This window comes from Cyrtonyx montezumae, unplaced genomic scaffold, assembly GCF_038088225.1.
Source record: "Cyrtonyx montezumae isolate F1298 unplaced genomic scaffold, pur_monq_1.0 scaffold_4, whole genome shotgun sequence".
Lineage (NCBI taxonomy): Eukaryota > Metazoa > Chordata > Aves > Galliformes > Odontophoridae > Cyrtonyx > Cyrtonyx montezumae.
This window is the reverse complement of record NW_027072045.1, coordinates 17,100,223-17,117,731: the sequence shown is the minus strand read 5'-3', so window position 1 is coordinate 17,117,731 and position 17,509 is coordinate 17,100,223. Positions and strand designations below refer to the sequence as shown.

Below are 17,509 nucleotides of genomic sequence, written 5' to 3'. Positions count from 1 at the left end.
TGGAAGAAAATGAAATATGGCAGTGAAGTTGGTGAATGTAAAATAGTTGAAGTACTTAGCAGAACTAAAATTGATGGGAGTACATTTTCAGCTGGCAAAAATGTTATTAATTCTAATAAAGTTGTAGTGAATCTATATCAAGAGCAGATCTGTTCTGTTTTTACTCTTTATTTTTACTGAGATCAACTTTATACTGAAAATGTACATTTTCAGAAATTTTCTGCTCTTGTAGATTACCAGAAAAAAAAGCACTTGATTTTTACAGTTAGGTAACTGACTACCTGCACAAAGGTTTTGGCAAATGAGATTATGAGCTTCTATTATCAACATGTGAATAATAGTTTTGGTTCCACCTTAAATTAAATACATGGATATAGTACCCCTTAATTTATAAATAAGTTATAAATAAATGTTTACTTGTCATGTATAAAATAGTTCTTTTAAAGAGATGCATTTTTTTATTACTTTTGTAGTCATAAATTTAAGCAGGGATATATATTGTTATTGGAATTCTTTTCTCATTTTTAAAATACTACTGGAAATGATTTTCAGTATTTCCTGGGGAAAAAGAAAGAAGAAAAAAGAAAAAAAAAAGAAAGATGATGTTGTACTTGAAAAAAAGTAAAAGTTTTAGAAACAAATACAAATATTTTGATTTTTAATTAAAACACTATTAGTCAGAAATTGAAATCAGTAACAAAAAAGAATAAATTCTTAATTGTTACTATCTGTGAGCAGTTTAAAATAGTTCATTATGATAACAATTTATTATTAAAACCAATGCCTACATATGTACAGATGTGCATACAGACAATTTGTAACCCCTGTAATCCAACTTTATTAAAAAGTTTCATTGGTTTATTAAGAAAATGAGCTATGTGGTTCAGATAAATATATTTGAAATCTAAATGAAGCATCTAAAACCTTTTTAAAAGAGCACCTGATCAGCGTATTAACTTGACATCCACGGTGCTGTTACATGGTTTCCTTCCATACTTATGGATCCCCTTAAGAGCAAAATCCTGAAACAAAAACAAAAAAAAAACCACAATTTTGTTTTTCAACCACATTAGGCAAAAATGAAACATACAATTTTTCACCAGACAATCCTGAACCAGACCAGCACTCGGAGTAGCCTAACATAATGATTTTACAGTGGAATAGTACTTTTTAGAATTTGACAGATATGCAAGGAGCCACTATAAAACACATCTCTCAAAGTGACAGCAGAGCACTTTTTGATTTAATACAAAAACCCCCTTAACACCCCTAGTAATCTCATTATTTTGTGGGTTTTTTAAATCTTCAGAAATTTTAACTCTAGCCAGGTGCCACTTGAAGGGCAGAGAACGCAGTATTCAAAACAAGAAAGTATCATCAGTTTATAAAAAAACATTGTTTATCTTCTGTCGTACATTTTATGCAATAAAACACATCATTAGCTTTCTGAGTGCTGCAGCAAATGGAGCAGCATTTTAATTATGTTGTCTGACGCATCATACAGATGTCTTTCCTGAACATACAGGTCAGAATTCAAGAGCATCAGAGTGGTTAAATTTTTTCGTGTGAAGAAAGTATCGAGTAGGTACCAAAATCATATCTCACCTGCCTGTTTGATTTCTCTTAAATTTGACAGTCTTAAATACTTTTATGTTGCCTCCAATTCTCATTAAAGACAAAAATTTTACTTTTTGTTTATTGTTGTCAGGCACTTTTCTAGTGGGAGGTGTCCCTGTCCCTGCCCATAGCAGAGGAGTTGGAACTATATGATCTTAAAGGTCCCTTCCAACCCAAGCCATTTTATGACTGCATTATTTTTCTGGGTTACTAATGAGGATACTGAGCACCACCAACCTCAGTAGATCTTTCATGCACCTTGTTATCAGAATACTTTACTATGTGGCAATATATTACTCTCTGTTTGTAGATCAGGTGAGCAGGTAATAGAGACAAAACCTGACTGTGCTCACCTGTTCTGACTTTCTAAGACACAAAAGTTCCTTTAGTCAATCCCAGTTTATTCCATCACGTTATTTAGAAAAGCCTTTTATCTTGATTTTCAGATTTCAGTGATGAAGACCATACAATGGCTCTCGGTAAACAGTTCAAAAGGTTAATGAACTTTGGAGTTAAACAAATGGCTATTTATTTCTGCTCTGAATGTATCCAGTTTCAAGTTCCATCCGTTGTATTTTATTATTCCTATGTTTGCATGTGCTTTAACATTCAGCTCTTATTCCTTGTGTGGGCAAACCCAACTTTGCTCAGGTCAGTCTTTAAACTCTTGCTGATGAGAAAAAATCAAGCTCTTTGCAACGCTCACTAGTGGACACATTTAACAATCTTTCAATCATTGTCTTTACTCTTCTTTGAAATTTCTAATTCATTCTCAAATCCTTCCTAGTTATTAACATAATTAAACATGACAAATCAAGCAGACCTATTCTAAGCACAACAGTCTCATGTGAGTCTGTAAACCCATATTTGACATCCATGACTTATGCATTCAAGAATAACATTAGCTCTTTTGTCCATGGCATTATATTGAGAATTCAGCTGACTCACCAATCAATCTTCTGCAGATATTCTCTCTTCCAGAATGCAAAGGTAGGAATGGGGGAACAATGTTGTTTTCTTTGCCCTAAATATTCTGATCTATTTTCTTCATTCTTCACTATTTCCCACTTGGTGTAATATTCATCAATAATTTTTCAAAGAATTTTTTGAAAATACATTGTATTTCCTACATCAGTTACTTTGAAGGAAGGCAAAGAACTCTGATTAAAGGGATAAAATTTCTCTTTACAGCAGCTATGAAGATACCATGTTTAATCATGCCACACTGATTTAATTGTTTTACAACTTCCTCTTATTATTGTTTCAGCTGATACAGCATGCCACATAAAAAGCTATGCAACTTGGCTCTCCTTCAGATAAGAGAAGTAAAAGTTAAATGAACTCATTACAAGCTCCAGCTTTCAAATGACAATGTTAAAGCCACTAAGTATAAAATGTAATGCATTTTCTATTTAAAGAGACTCCCAGTGCTTTTCTCACTAAACCTTGAAATAAAATAATTGAGAAAAAAAATTTCTTACCATTATGAACAATAACTCTGTATTTTCTGTCCAAGCAGAGGTCTATCTGCCTTTGTCTGACAATTTTCTGTGCCTCTGGAGGCAATCCCTTGGGGTCCCGGGAGAACACAAAGGAATAGCTATCAGCGCAAGTGCCATCTTCATTTAGCTGACGGCAGGAATAATGAAGAGCATATGTATCATAATCTGTGTCCACTACCCAGTGATCATCATCTGGAAGAAATCATAGCAAAGAAATTAGCTCTTTGTTTATTCCGATGTCCAGTATTTGGTTCTATGCTCTGAGGGGAAGTTTATTTGTTTGTTTTTAAAATGAGCATATATATTAGGGACAACAGTGAAAAATGAAGGGCTGGCACTACTGCGTCTCCTCTAACACTGGCACAGAACAAGAGCAGCATGAGAAAGTGGTAGTAAACATCCTGTAAACCCATGCCTGAATATTATTATAAAATGTGGCACCAAACACAAAGATAGAACCATATGTTAGAGTAACTACTGTGAATATTGAAGCTTTCTTATTTTAAGCAAAAAAAAAGAGTATGTTCAAAATAGTTAATAAAAAGAAAAAAGTGCTCTTTGTCACGCTAGTTGTGCTCCAAAATACATAAATATTATCATAAATATTTCCTCCTAGGAATATTGCTTCACTCATATTTTTAAGGTAAATGAAATACAGTTGCCATTTGAACGCAATTCTCTTCCCCATCTCTCCTGTGGGTGGGGACCTCGGTTTTTAAGAAGATAGAGCCTGAGGTCAGTCAGCAATCTGTAGTATCCATGAAAACATGGCTCATCAGTATGCTTTGAGGCAATTCAGCAACAATTCAAGAGCAATTGGCATCCAAAGCATTCTTTTTAACTGTGTTTTTGGAGAGAATGAAGCTTCAATCACTTCCAAATTCCATCTGCTGCTCTTGGAAACAATCCATAGAAATGTCTTGTGCTACAAGTAACTGAATGTCTACCTCAGGCAAGAAACTAATTTTGCATAAGGCGTGAAGGATGACAGGAAAATGTAAATATATATTTTATGTATGATACTTGTAAAAACAGATTAATCTCTCCATTTGCAGATATTAGATTATGGAAAAGAATAGTTGCAAAATCATCTTCCCTACTAGACTAAGTCTGACATTGGGGTTTTCATTGAGAGCAGAAGCATCCAGTAAATGAATTTTGAACTAAAACAAGGCATAAAATACTACATTTACCTTTTATTTCTTTTGAACAGTCATTTTAGATTGTATGATTAAGGATTGGGTAGCAAACAAAAGAAATACAAAGGTATACAAAACCTTGGTCTTCACTTGCTTAAAGAGTATCAACCAGATGTCTCATAAAAATAGCAATTACCTTGATCACATTAAGACTTTGCTATATTATAGTTCTTGGTGAGCTTTAAGTGTTCAAGAAATACAGCTCTGCATTTTTTTCCTTCCCCAACATCAACATTCAGCATAATCAGGCTCCCAATTAGCTCCACATCTTCCATAGTTAATTACTCACTTCCTTTCTGCAGAAAAGAGGCAACACCCCAGTACTTCATCTTGAACTTGGCAGGATCCTCTGTGTCAGTGAAAGAGCCAATCATATCAGCACAGACATCCCAGTTACTGCAGCCAGGGAGAAAGAAAATATCACCTTCAAATCTGACAGCACAGACTTGGCGAGACTGTGACTAGCACAAGGATAGCAGGCAGGATTCAAGCAAGAGCAAGCAAAGCAGAAGGGTAGTGAAATGGTACAAGAGGGTGATTGAAAATAGCTTACTTGAAGAGTCTGACTCTGCCCTTTGCAGTGGCACTCATCTGTCCATTCTCATCTACAGTGAACTGGGCAACCACATTGTCCTGCAGAAACAGCCCCTCAGGATCTTTTTTTGCCATGGCGTACCAGGTGCCGCTGTACTGCAAGGAAATGAAAAAGCCTGCAGTCAGACCTAGAAATAAGGAAAATACTACAGACACTGCAAACGGGAGTAGGATGAGAAAGGGGATGACACATAGACCTTTGACTCCCATGCCTTGAAGTTTTACCTATAAACTAAATCTAGCTCTACCAACAGCATAAGACCACCAATACATCCTAGAATTGGTTAAAAATCATCTGTTTTTCTGTTTGCATTATTTTTCTGTTTGCATTTATCTTATATTGAGAAAAAAAAACTGGTGGAAGGAGGATAGCGACTAGCAGGTCTTAACAGATCTCCATCTAAATATGTCTTCCTTTATTCCAAAAACACGAAGCATCTTTTAACAGAAAAAAACTGAGTCGCTACACTCCTTTTCTATTTAGACCACAGAATTTGAGAGCAGCCTGCTAACCTCAGTTTTTGCAGTATTCCCGTATCAGTTATATCAGGATCCAGTACTGTGGAGGTACAGACATCAACACATACTTCTACTATTTTAAGTACTGCAGTCTTAGAGTGAAGACATAAACATACAATGCCAGATTTTGTAGCTCGGGAAGGACAGCTAGGCAAGATATCACAGATTCAGAAAAGAAAGATTTACCCTGTTTTTGTCAAAGTTCTCCTTGACTTTGAAGCTGCTCACACGGCAGTCCCTCTCTGCCATGCTGCTGCCCAGAAAGGCCAGTACCAGCAGCAGCAGAGCTCTCCTTGTGTAGGCCATCCCGTCCCTGCAGCAACAGCAAAGAGACAATATCAGAAATGGCTTCTGACAGACACCCAGAGAAGGGAGGGGGCAGACCCCTGCAAGTCCCCAGGGCTTTGTGCAGCTTTCCCCAATGCATCTGAAGGGATGATGCCCAGTTGCCCCCAGTCCATTGCAGCAGGCTCCTTACAGTGTCACTCCCTGCAGCCTCCTAAGAACTCTGTGTTGGTGGCAGTGGCCAGGCTGTCCAGACCAGGAATGCTTTATGTAGTCCTGAGGCTTTCGCAACCCCCTGAGGAACAAAGCCAGCATTGGGGGGGGAGCAGGGAGGCAGGTTGATGAAGGCTGCAGTCTGGGCCCCCTTCACAATAGCCCCTTGCATAACATCCATGGGCTCAGGTGGTCTTTGACCCTTACCTGTAGCCAAGCAGGCTCTAGGATCAAAAGCGTCTCTCTGGTTTGACCTAACTGAAAAGGCAGAGCTCCCATTGTGGGGGTAGGGGTGTGCACATCTGTGGTGAGGACAAAGGGAAGGAGAACCACACCATCTTTTCACAGCAGGGGAGCCAGCTGCCTCCACCTTCTCTGCCATTGTACACACTGCAGTCCAAAGTCCTTCTTACCCAATGTGCTCAACCCAGTCACAAGGTGCAGACTTGTTTCCTCCACCTCCTCCCTAAATTCCTTTCCTCTCTTGCTGATAAACACAGGAAAACATCATACTTGCAAGTTTCTGCTAACATCTCTGAAATCTTGGTCATGCCAGAGCCACTTCAGATCTGCACAACTGGTTCCCTCATGCAACCCGAAGGATGGTCCAAAGCTACCTCATGCCAAGCTCCTAGGGATGGGAGCTGGGGCCCTGCAAAACTTCAGGAAACCAGAACACACCTGTGTGGTGCCTTGAAGGTGGTGGGACGTGTGTTCTGCAAATACCTGAATGCAGGTACAAACCACCCTTGGCTCCCTTGACAACAAGAGTAAATCAGAGCTTCCAGAATTTCTGTTTTGTTTTTGGCAAACTGTTTTCAGTTATATAAACCATTCTTTTTTTTCTCCTGTCCAAGCAAATTCTGCTGCCTCTCAGTCAATATTTGTACTATAGTTTCAACATCTTTAGGAAGCATTAGAGAAAACCTGTTAATTATTTTCTAGATATGTAACCAGAGCAGGATAGGAATGATGGTTACCAAAAGAACTCATTACCTACTTATTTCACCTCCAGTTTTGAAAGAATAAAGGCAGAAGTCCCTAGCTGAAGTGCCTGTGTTCACTGTTTTAAGAATTAAGCAAAAATATCATTCAAATATGGAGAAATCAGTGAAGCATACAAATATTTCAACATTAGCCGCTATGCAGAAATAAAGCAGTTTATTCAGCATATTTCCCAGAAACATGCTTTGAGCCTCTGTTCCTTTCACATATTCAAAAAATATCAAACTTTTTACTGTTACTGCCCTTTACAGTCTTTTTCAGATGTAATCCAAACTGGCACAATCTGCTTGGTTTATCCGTTATTCTTTCTTTTCTGCTTTGTATTGGAACCTTGTTGTACAGATAATAATGTATTTTTGTTCACTTTCTCTAACATCAAACATCTTTGGCTGCTCCAAGTTTATCCTGAAGCCTTTGGTTCTCTGGATATCAACACACATTCTGTTATATATAAAATTAAACTTCTTTTTGGGTGGAAGAACAGACTGAGTGTGAAACCAGGAAAAGTCAATTGATATTGTCTTAAAATTTTCAAGAGTAATCTTTCAAGAAGCCAATATTTCCATTTTGAAACTGTGAATTTAAGTTTGCTGATTTCCAAACCGACTGAGAAACAATAGAAACCTATATCTTGAAAGTAGCTTCCAAAACCTCACCCTAACATCTAGCAATTGCAATGCCAGTTATATGGAGATATTTACAAAGCTTTTAGAAAACACACAGTAGTTTTAATATATGAATTATATTTACAATATCAAAATCAATATAGATTTTCTTCTTTCAGTGTCCCACATGGCTGATACTAAGAAAAAAGTTTATCACATTTAAATTTTCTTTCAAACCAAGGAAAACAATTCTTTCTTAATTCTCTGTCAATTTGTGAAATTTTTTATGTGTGAAAGTTTTTATTTATCTTAATTTTGTTCTCTTCAAAAATCTGTATACAGTTCTATACTCCCAGAAAGGTTCTTTCAGGATCATATCTATACCTAAAAACTTTGTCAATAATACAATTAGTCATGAAAATTCTATGGTAAATGTTTTCAAAGGAGTCTGTGGTACCATAGCCAAATGTATAAAAGTAGGACAACATTTTGAAAATCTAGGTCAATAGTCCCATGATAATTACTGCATGTTGTTGTCAGCAGGACACCAACCCAAACTGCACCAAAACAAAAATAAAATTCTGCCAATAATTTTTGCTAAGATCAGTTCTAAATACATGTGAGAGCTATTACAGCCTCTTAAGTTAATCTGAGGTCTTCAACAAAAGTAAATCAGAAACATACAATTTTGTATTAGGCATGGCACAGCTTTTCTTTTAATTGTGTACCTCCAATGACCTCTGCAGTACTTGGTAGCTCATCTCATGAAGGCACTTGGCAGAGACTTAGTGACTGTAATTATAACTTAGCTATACTTCCATTTCTGCCCAGTTGAGACATCGTTTACATTAATGAAGTCTTTTTGCAGATATAGCTAAAGCACTTACTTGGTTCAATGAGACAACAATTTTAGGCAATAAAACTCCTCTGCTAAGTCATTTACACCCCAGTCAGGAGGGTAATGGAGGAAGGATGAAAGGCTGCTAGCAGACTAACATCATTATGGCAATTCAAGGTTGAATTTTTTCTCAGTCCCAACAAAGGTAGCTATGCCAGCACAACTATGTAAACTCATAAACAGCGTAAACTTTGCCTTGGTTAATAATCATTTGGATCAACTTAGGAAATAAGCTTGGTTTAGAATTGATGCCAGCAAGTGACCATCATCCACATCTATGGAACCTGGATATAGGCCTTGCAGGTTTGTACTTCTCATGTACACAAAAAGGAACAGAATGTGGGCAAGAATTTCAATTGGTTCTGAAGTAAATGAATGTAGATAAAATCAGTGGCATCAAATGATTGCCAGGTTCTGGGAAAGCAGAGAGAGTTAAATTTAAAAGATTAATTAAAATATCAAGGACACATATGCATGAGAATAACCTCTATTGTAAAGCATAAGTTAAAAAAGCTTGTGCTAAGCTGTCAGGCTTGATGAATTTCATATATGACTTACCATACTGATATTTGAAACTGGCAGCATATTTTGACTACTATAGGAAGCTTTTTATAATAAGCTGTGTATTTATTGGAACTGTATTTAATTGAAGAGGAAGGAAACCTTCTACCTTTTCATATTGCCAAAAGGCCAACAAAGGGGTTAGCTTATGGCAGTGATTTTGCAGTTAAAGTGGTTTTTTTTTTACAATAATAGCCTGTAATGTTTTCCATTAGGAATAGCAACAGAAAGTGCACAGAAAAGCCGAGATTTTCAACAGAAATGGCAGAAAAAAGCTTTTATTGTAGGAGCTATTTTAGTTTAATTTATGACTGCATAATAAAAAGGAAGAAGAATGAGTCAAATTACTATTTAAAACATTTTTTAATTCCACAACATTAAAGCTTTTAATATTGAAAGAAATAGAGTTCTATTTATGGTCACAAAGATAAGTCTAGTTTTCAGGAAGAAGCAACTGGTAGTAAGTAATGGGGTATCCATTTCCAGACAGATTGTGCACCAGTTGAAAACTTCTTGCTGCCTTCATATGGTTATTTATTTATAGAGCAGAAACCACAGACATGGGTATCCAACAAAGTCTTAGAGGCAGAATTTGCAGACAAATGAGTGTTTTATGCAGCGAATTTGAGTGCAGCCACAGCCTTGTGGAACCAAGCTCACGTGAACAAAAGACAACAAATGGTGTGAGCTGAGCCAAGGAGCTCAGTGTACTTTGTAGGGGCAGTTGTGTACACTGTCACCATCACAGTTGCTCCCCTTGGTGGCAGTCTGAGTACAGAGGTCAAGGACAGAATCAAACTGAAAATACTGGTCTTTGTACTATAACAGCCTGCATGCTATGTGTTTTTGTAATTCAGTGACATGATATTCTGCTTGAAGGAGTATATTTACACTGGACTCTTTATAATAAAAACAGTATTTATGCAAACCTAGTTTAAAGTGGTAGCTTTATTTTCACCAAACCTTTGTAGGGACTGTGATTCTGAATCAAAACATTTTTCTAGATGTAGCACTAAGATGAAAATAAACTTCAGACAAAGATGTCAAGTATTCTGCCCAAGCAATGTTAGCGGGGATGACACCAACTATTAAGTGAGGTGTGTGGACTGATCTTAAGAAAATGCCATAGGATGATGTGGAGAGGAGAGCCTTGAAATCAGATATAAGGTCAAAATCAAAGTGTATGCACATAAATAAAAAAAACACCTACAGGACACTATTGTGGAGGAGCTCACAGACCTCTGAAATCAGCATGACTGAGCACGTCTCTTACCCGCTTCTACACTGATACATGCATCATGTGGAGCAAGCAGGAGGAATGAGAGATGTTACAAGGTAGCTCACACAGCTGGAGTGCTGGACACAGACTCTGAAGGAAGGCCAGGCCAGAGTGGCAAGGAGGGTGAATTACTCTTCATGTGAGGAAACAGTGGGAATGGATGGAGCTCTGTCCGGGGTTGTATGATGAGCCAGCTGAACGCCTCTGCATTAGGCTTAGACAGCAGGCCAACATGGTCATGTACTGTGTGTCTATCACAGATCATTTTATTCAGACAGCTGTAAGAAAGCTCACATTTCTTGGCACTGGTCCTCACTGGAAACAGTCATTGTTCAATGACTGATTTCTATTGGAAGAGTAACACAGCAGGGGGGGCTGAAGTGCACTGACTATAATCTCGTGACACACATGATTGAAGAAGCAATGAGAGAAACACTCGATGGGCCTGACTCTTACCAACAAGGAAGAATCGGTTGCTGGTGTGGAGTCTGAGGGCAGTTCTGGCTGCAGAGAAAATGGGAACCCTGGGTATCAGGAGGACATACTTCAGCCTATTCAGAAATTTATTAGGAGGAAGACAAAAACAAGCTAATACTGCAGAGAATCAAGGGAAGAAGCCATTTCTAAGGTCTACTGTGCATGATTCTTTCATTAGAAATCTTCAGTGACACCACAAAAACAAATTACAAAATAAATAAGTAAATAAATAAATCTGTATCCCTCTTATTTATGCTCAGACATGAATCCACGAATACACTGAGTTATGATACAAGACTACTGGAAATTTTGGAGAGAAGAAGAATCTAGAGATTAAATTAAGTAGGTCTGATTTTGCTCAAATTGGAATTACAAAATCATAGAAGTTGTCTGCACAATAAGGCTTAATTGCTAAGGGCACTGCTCTCTGTCTGAGACTAATGAACCCTCCTAGTCTTAATGAACGCTGTGCTGCAGTGATGATGTAAATGCAAGCCCTGTTCATGTGTCTTTAAAGAGCTTAGGGGAGAACACAGATAGAAAGAGATGGGTATTAATCCCCAGTGTGCTGGCCAGCTTTCAGGCTGGGGAACTACATGCCACCAGCTGTGTTTTCCTTGTCATTTCAATTACTCTTAACTTTCTGCTCCAAATATTTTACAGCGTAAGCACATGCCTGGTGCAAACAGCAGGTACTTTTAGCTTTGAAAGCAGGTGCCTGTCAACAATAGAAAACCAGGATATTTAATAATTTTTAGCATATAGTGGCAGCCCTGCATGTTTGTAAAAGCATTTTGGAATTCTCAGAGGGATAGCGAAAGTTGTTTCACTCAGAGGGAAAAGGAAACAAAAATCGTTGACTGCCGTATGTGACCATTCAACGAACAGTGTAACACACCAAAAGCTGCCATACGAGTTAAATCTGGGTTTCAGCAGGTTTATTGTCGTTAAGCTACACAAGGCTTATCCATGACGCAGACCACAAGGAAGGCACTCAGTGGGTAAACCCTATATTTGGTGTTTCTCTCTGATGAGTTGGAAAAGCAGCTTCTCAGGGAAAGGAGCTGGCAATTGGCATGCAAAGTGTGGGAAACCTCTCAAAGTCAGCTCTCTAATGTTTTTTTTTTTTATTATTTATTAATTTTTAAATTAATCTGAGCACAGATATTACACATAGGAAGCAATTGTGGCATAGCACCATAACCTAAACTGTAATTATAATGATCTGAATCCTTTTCAGGGGCTTTAGGATGATACTTTGATAAACAATTCATGTTCATACAGGAGACAGTAACCAAAAACAACTCACAGTCAACATTAACTACAAAAAATAAATAAATAATAATAACAACTAATAAAGTAACACTGGATAAATGGACAATATTCAGTGGGAGGCTGTTGTCCAGAGTCCTGCTCAGGAAACAATAGCAAAGAATGATTTAGAGGAGAACTTCTGCCCTCGGAAAACATTTTCTGTGCAACAGAGAAAAATGTTTTATCAATTAAGTACCTCTCTTTTGAATACATTGTATTAGCTGTGCTTTCTTGTAAGATTTTTTCACAGTGAAAGCTTTGCAATTGTTTATCGAATAGCTACTTACTTCTGATGTTATTTTGAGCAAATCAGTATTTGTGGTATTTGTGTCTATAAGAGCAGTAAGAAAAAGAAGTGTGATTTTCTCATATTGACTCAATAATTATTATATATTGCCTCATAACTCTTCAAGACTGATATTTATTATATGTTCAAATGAGCATACAATTTATGTGCTAAGAGAGGAAAGGAAAGTATTAGATTTAAATAGGAAAAATGAATATATTGACTGAAAAATATTTGAACTCCTTTTTGACATGGTCTAAGTTGTCAGCTGTCAGAATGTTTTGTTCTTGCCAAACTCTCAGACACCCCAAGGAACCTGCAAAATTATACACTGACAAGAAAAAAACAAAAAACCTGAAGGAATACCTTTGAGAACACTTCTGTATGTATAGCATTTTCAAAAACCTTCCCCACTAGTGTGCTAATTATCTGCTGGAGTATTCCTGTAATTGTGTACACAAATTGTTTCCATTTCACTGGTGGGAAACAGAAATTAAAAAATGGTCAGATAATCTAAGATCACCAAGGAAAAAATGCAGAAGTGGATGAGATGGACATCAAAAGGCTGTCCTTTGCCTAATCCATATACTCAAATTCAAGCCAAGCTAGTGAGAAACCCACTGTGGTCAAAGCTAAAGAGCATATGTCAGACCATGCTAACTCCTTCATGCTAGATTGGACTCGATGAACATCCCTGAGAGGCTACAAATCTCTGTTGACCAGCTGTGTGATGAAACATCAAAACAAATTCTAGACAGTTTTAAGGCATCGTGTAAACTTGCAGTCAATATAGAAAAAAGTTACTATTTTCAGTGTTTCAATTTTTAAGATTATTTTTTCACTTTGAAAATTATTTTAAAAGAAATATTTAAAAGTTGATATTATTTTGTATCAATCAGTGATACTAAAATACTTCAGTGCAAATAATCGACTATGTTAGGGCACACTGTACTGTTTGTAAATGCCTATAGGATAGGTAGCTATAAGGATAGGCAGCCTAGTCGTTTAGAAAAAATAATAAAAATAAAAAAAATCAATATTTCTGAGCTATGTTTTCTCCTATATGCTGATAGTGGCCACAAAACCATCCATACAAAAATCCACACAACTGAAATAAACACATCTGATCTGTACTTCTGAAAATCTTAACTGAGTTAACCATAGTAAGTGCTGTAAAGATTCACAGATACACTGAGATGCAAACACTGAGCTGAACTGGGAAACCTTATAAATACCTTAGACATTTACGTGTTGCTTGCTTCTATTTAAATAACATGTCTGCCAGTTATCCTTCTTAGGAGTTTCCATGTATCACAAGGGCTCAGCAATGGTCTACTACTAAGAACTACTCCATAAATAGTTTTGATTTCTGAAGTGAATGTGAACATCAACAGAAAATGACACCATATATATTAAAATCACAAAGTACATACACTTTCAATATTCTCTATAATTAAAACAATTTGCAAAAATATAACACTGTGTTCATCATGTTTTAAAATCAAACCACCTCAGCATGGACAAAGATCAAAGCCAACTGTATATTAGTTTTGCCTTGCAAAGTTTAGTGAATATAATTGAGCAAGATGAGCTTCAAACATTAAACATCCATGCATATAATGGATCCTAAATTAAAATGCATTTCCTTAAAAGCTGACATTACTGACCTTAGCACCAGAAATATAAGAAATTATACTGAACATTTTTTTCACAATAATCTTAAATAGTAGTGTGAATCTGCATTACTAAAAACAAGATTCAGTAATGTGGAATACGAAAATAGAATCACAGAATCACAGAATTGCTCAGGTTGGACAAGACTTTCAAGATCATCAAGTCCAACCTCAACCAGACCTTACTACCCTAACTCTTAACAACCCACTGCTAAATCATGTCCCTGAGCATCACATCCAGATGGTTTTTGAACACATTCAGGGATGGTGACTCAACCACCTCCCTAGGGAACCTATTCCAGTGCTTATCCACCCTTTCTGTAAAGAAGTTTTTCCTTATATCCAACATAGAGAAGATAATAACAGAAAACAAATGCCTTATTCCAGCACGGTAACTTTAAAGTTACTAGAATGACAGTACTCCAACATGATTAAAAGATCTAATTTACAAAGTTCATTGAAGTACTAACATGAGAAAAATGAAACTTCACCAATACAGAGTATTTTCCTAACTTCAAAATGAGGGCTTCCATACATGTAATATAGTTGTAAGTCAAACTGAGTTTTTAATTTCTATCACATCACTTCAACTTCTTGGTTTGCCTTAATATTCAGAGTTAATTGATATGTACATAGAATTTGTCATGAAATATAAAATGACTTAAATTAACAGTTACTGAAGAAAGCCAACTAAGCCATCTTTCAAACATGAACTTCATAAAGAAATTCCAGCAGATTTTGATACTCCTTTCCATGTCATTTCACAACCACTTAACAGAATAAGAGTGCAGTTCTAAGCATGAATCTTAGTTTAAAAGAGGAAAAAAATAGAGATGCTTATTTAAGAATGATGATATGGCAACTCTGCTACACCTGAAATACTCTGTTAGAAAGGAAGGTTTACCACCTTACATACAGTCATGTCTAATTAAAATATGGTCTTGTCAACTCAAAGTAAAAATAGAGTAACTTAATATTTGTAAAAACCAACAGTCATGATTTAGATGTGGTGGAACTACGATAAACAATTTAATCTGTTCTATATTTTCAAAGATGAGCATACGCAATAATAAAGTTGCTAGATAGCTTACAAAAGGTTGACTTTTACAAAACCAGAAAAAAAAAATCAATACAAATACTTTTAAAACTAAAATATTTACGTGAATTTGTATCTTTGTATGTATACACCATTTCATAACACAAAGAAACAGTATTTATATCATGGTTAAGCTGATACAAAGAACCAGCATTCAAATATCTTCTAGTCAACAAAAGGATGACAAACAAATCTGTGTGGCTTGAAGCAGAATGAGAAGATAATGCCGAACCTGCACTTCTGGGGATCTAACTGAAACAACGCATACAATGCATTTTTATTCTAACATAATCATGTAACTCCTCAAAAGTCTCCAGTTTCTAGAGTACTATGAAGGTATCCAAGCTGAAACTGTGTCTGATTCAGGTAAAAGACCAGCTATTGTGAGTTACACTTTTAACCTAAAGATGAATTATGAAGGAGTTTCTAATGAAGACTACCATTATTGTGCAATGTTTAGCACATGCCATTGTAGGTACAAAAACGGTAATATTACAGGTAACATTAAGATAAAGCTGTGCTTCGATAATTACTCTTCTCAAATTAAGAATTGCCAAAAAGCACATGATCTGTTTTTCTTATACCAAGAATCTCTTTCTGCTCTTTTGATGAGTGTGGGTGCCACAGAACAACAAACAAACAAGAAAAACCAAGATAATTATATTGCAGCTATGCTGCTCTGCAGGTATTTAGATCTTTTCCAGTGAACCCATCTCATTTGCTGTCATAGCTGATGCTAAGTTTAACACCAGTTTTCTCATATAGCTGTGTGTGTGTTTGCCCTTAAAATCAACTGCAATTTTCAACATTCCTTTTCCATTCACAAAATGGTTTATGCTGAAAGGGACCTCTAGTCCAAGCACTCTGTTTAATCCAGGTCACCTAGAGAAAGTTGCCCAGAACCATGTCCAGATAACTTTTTGAATATGTCCAAAGAGGGAGACTCCAGAACGTCATTGGGCAACCTGTTCCATCAATTCATAGACTCATAGAATCGCCAGGGTTGGAACAGACCTCCAAGACCATCCAGCTTGAACATCCCCCTACATCAGCATTCTCCTACTAAACCATGTCCCTTAGTATCATATCTTAACATTTCTTGAACACTTTGAGGGACAGTGACTCAGCCACCTCTCTGGGCAGTCTGTTCCAGTGCCCGAACACTATGTCAGAGAAGAATTTTTTTCCTAATATCCAACCTGAGCCTTCCCTGGAGATAGTCATCTCCACAGTGAAAAAAGTGTTTCCAAATATACTGATGGAACATTATTTTTTTGTCCTGTCATTGAACCCCATTAAAGAAAGAGCCTGACTGCATCTTCTTTGCACCTTCTCTTAACAGAAAATCCACATGAGTGATTGTGAACTCCCAGCGATAGGAAACTTCAAACATATCATAAAACATCAAGGTTCCCTATCCACAGTATCTGTCAGTGATTAACATTTTCTGCTATTTAAGAGAGCAGAGATCACCTATTTTTCCTGAAGAAGGCACTGAGGAAACAATATTGCTTCAGGACCCTATCTGGTCATTTGTGCTTATAGACTATTGTATTGGATTGTATTGGATTTTGGGCTCAATTTTGTATTCAAACCATTTTATAATTTTACTATTTCACTTAGATTATATATTTTTTTGAAAAAATATATTTGCATATAAATAACATTTGTTTGCGCTGAAGCAAATACTGGTTCTTTTATTTCATCTTCATCTGGGTATATGACTTGGTCACGCTCAGTCTGTTTCAAAGTCTTTAGGATTTAATGCATTTTATGCACATATAGCTTGGTAATTATTCACTTCTGGTAATATAAATTCAACCATCTCTTGACTTACTGAACAAAAAAAGTAATTGCAATTAAAATCTGTAACATCCTGTTTAAGTACCTCTCACAAATACACGTGTACATGCCTGTGCACATGTACAACGTGGGCTAAATATCTAAGAGGAATTCCTGAAATTAAATTTCAATGGAAAATGTTGTGTGTATAGTTAAATATATCAATACAAATGAATGAGAAAATTTACATGAAGACATCTACACCTCAGTAAATTTCATAAGGTCTAGGAATTCATTGGTTAGTTTCAAATACTAAAATGACTCCTTTAGGATTTATGAGATAAGAATGCTTAGGGGTTTAGTGTCCTGACATCTCTTTAATTAGCAGTCTCCAAGATCTCACACTAAGAAGACACTAAGCCAGTGCCTTCTGTCATATCTCAAGAGTTTCAGAAGGCTTGGAAGTCGCAGAGGAAGGTGAATGTACTATGCCTTTGTACAGTATGTACAAAGTTCCATTTTATTACTAGTACCAAGTTAGTAATTCTTGCAACTGCTCCTGCATTAATGGTGATGAAGTTCTGAAAGACATCCTGAGAACAAT

At 36.5% G+C, this 17,509-nt stretch overlaps 1 protein-coding gene across 1 annotated transcript; it reads right to left on the bottom strand.

Moving 5' to 3' along the window:
- Window positions 1-745: 745 nt before the first annotated feature.
- RBP4 (retinol binding protein 4) lies at window positions 746-6,057 on the bottom strand. The gene is made up of 6 exons (XM_065746743.1): window positions 5,910-6,057; window positions 5,618-5,744; window positions 4,872-5,008; window positions 4,608-4,714; window positions 3,099-3,311; window positions 746-1,022 (listed from the first exon to the last, which is right to left on the bottom strand). Exons 1-6 carry the CDS (start codon window positions 6,029-6,031, stop codon window positions 1,009-1,011), a joined length of 720 nt encoding a protein of 239 aa, XP_065602815.1. The 5' UTR covers window positions 6,032-6,057; the 3' UTR covers window positions 746-1,008.
- Between the last annotated feature and the right edge of the window lie 11,452 nt (window positions 6,058-17,509).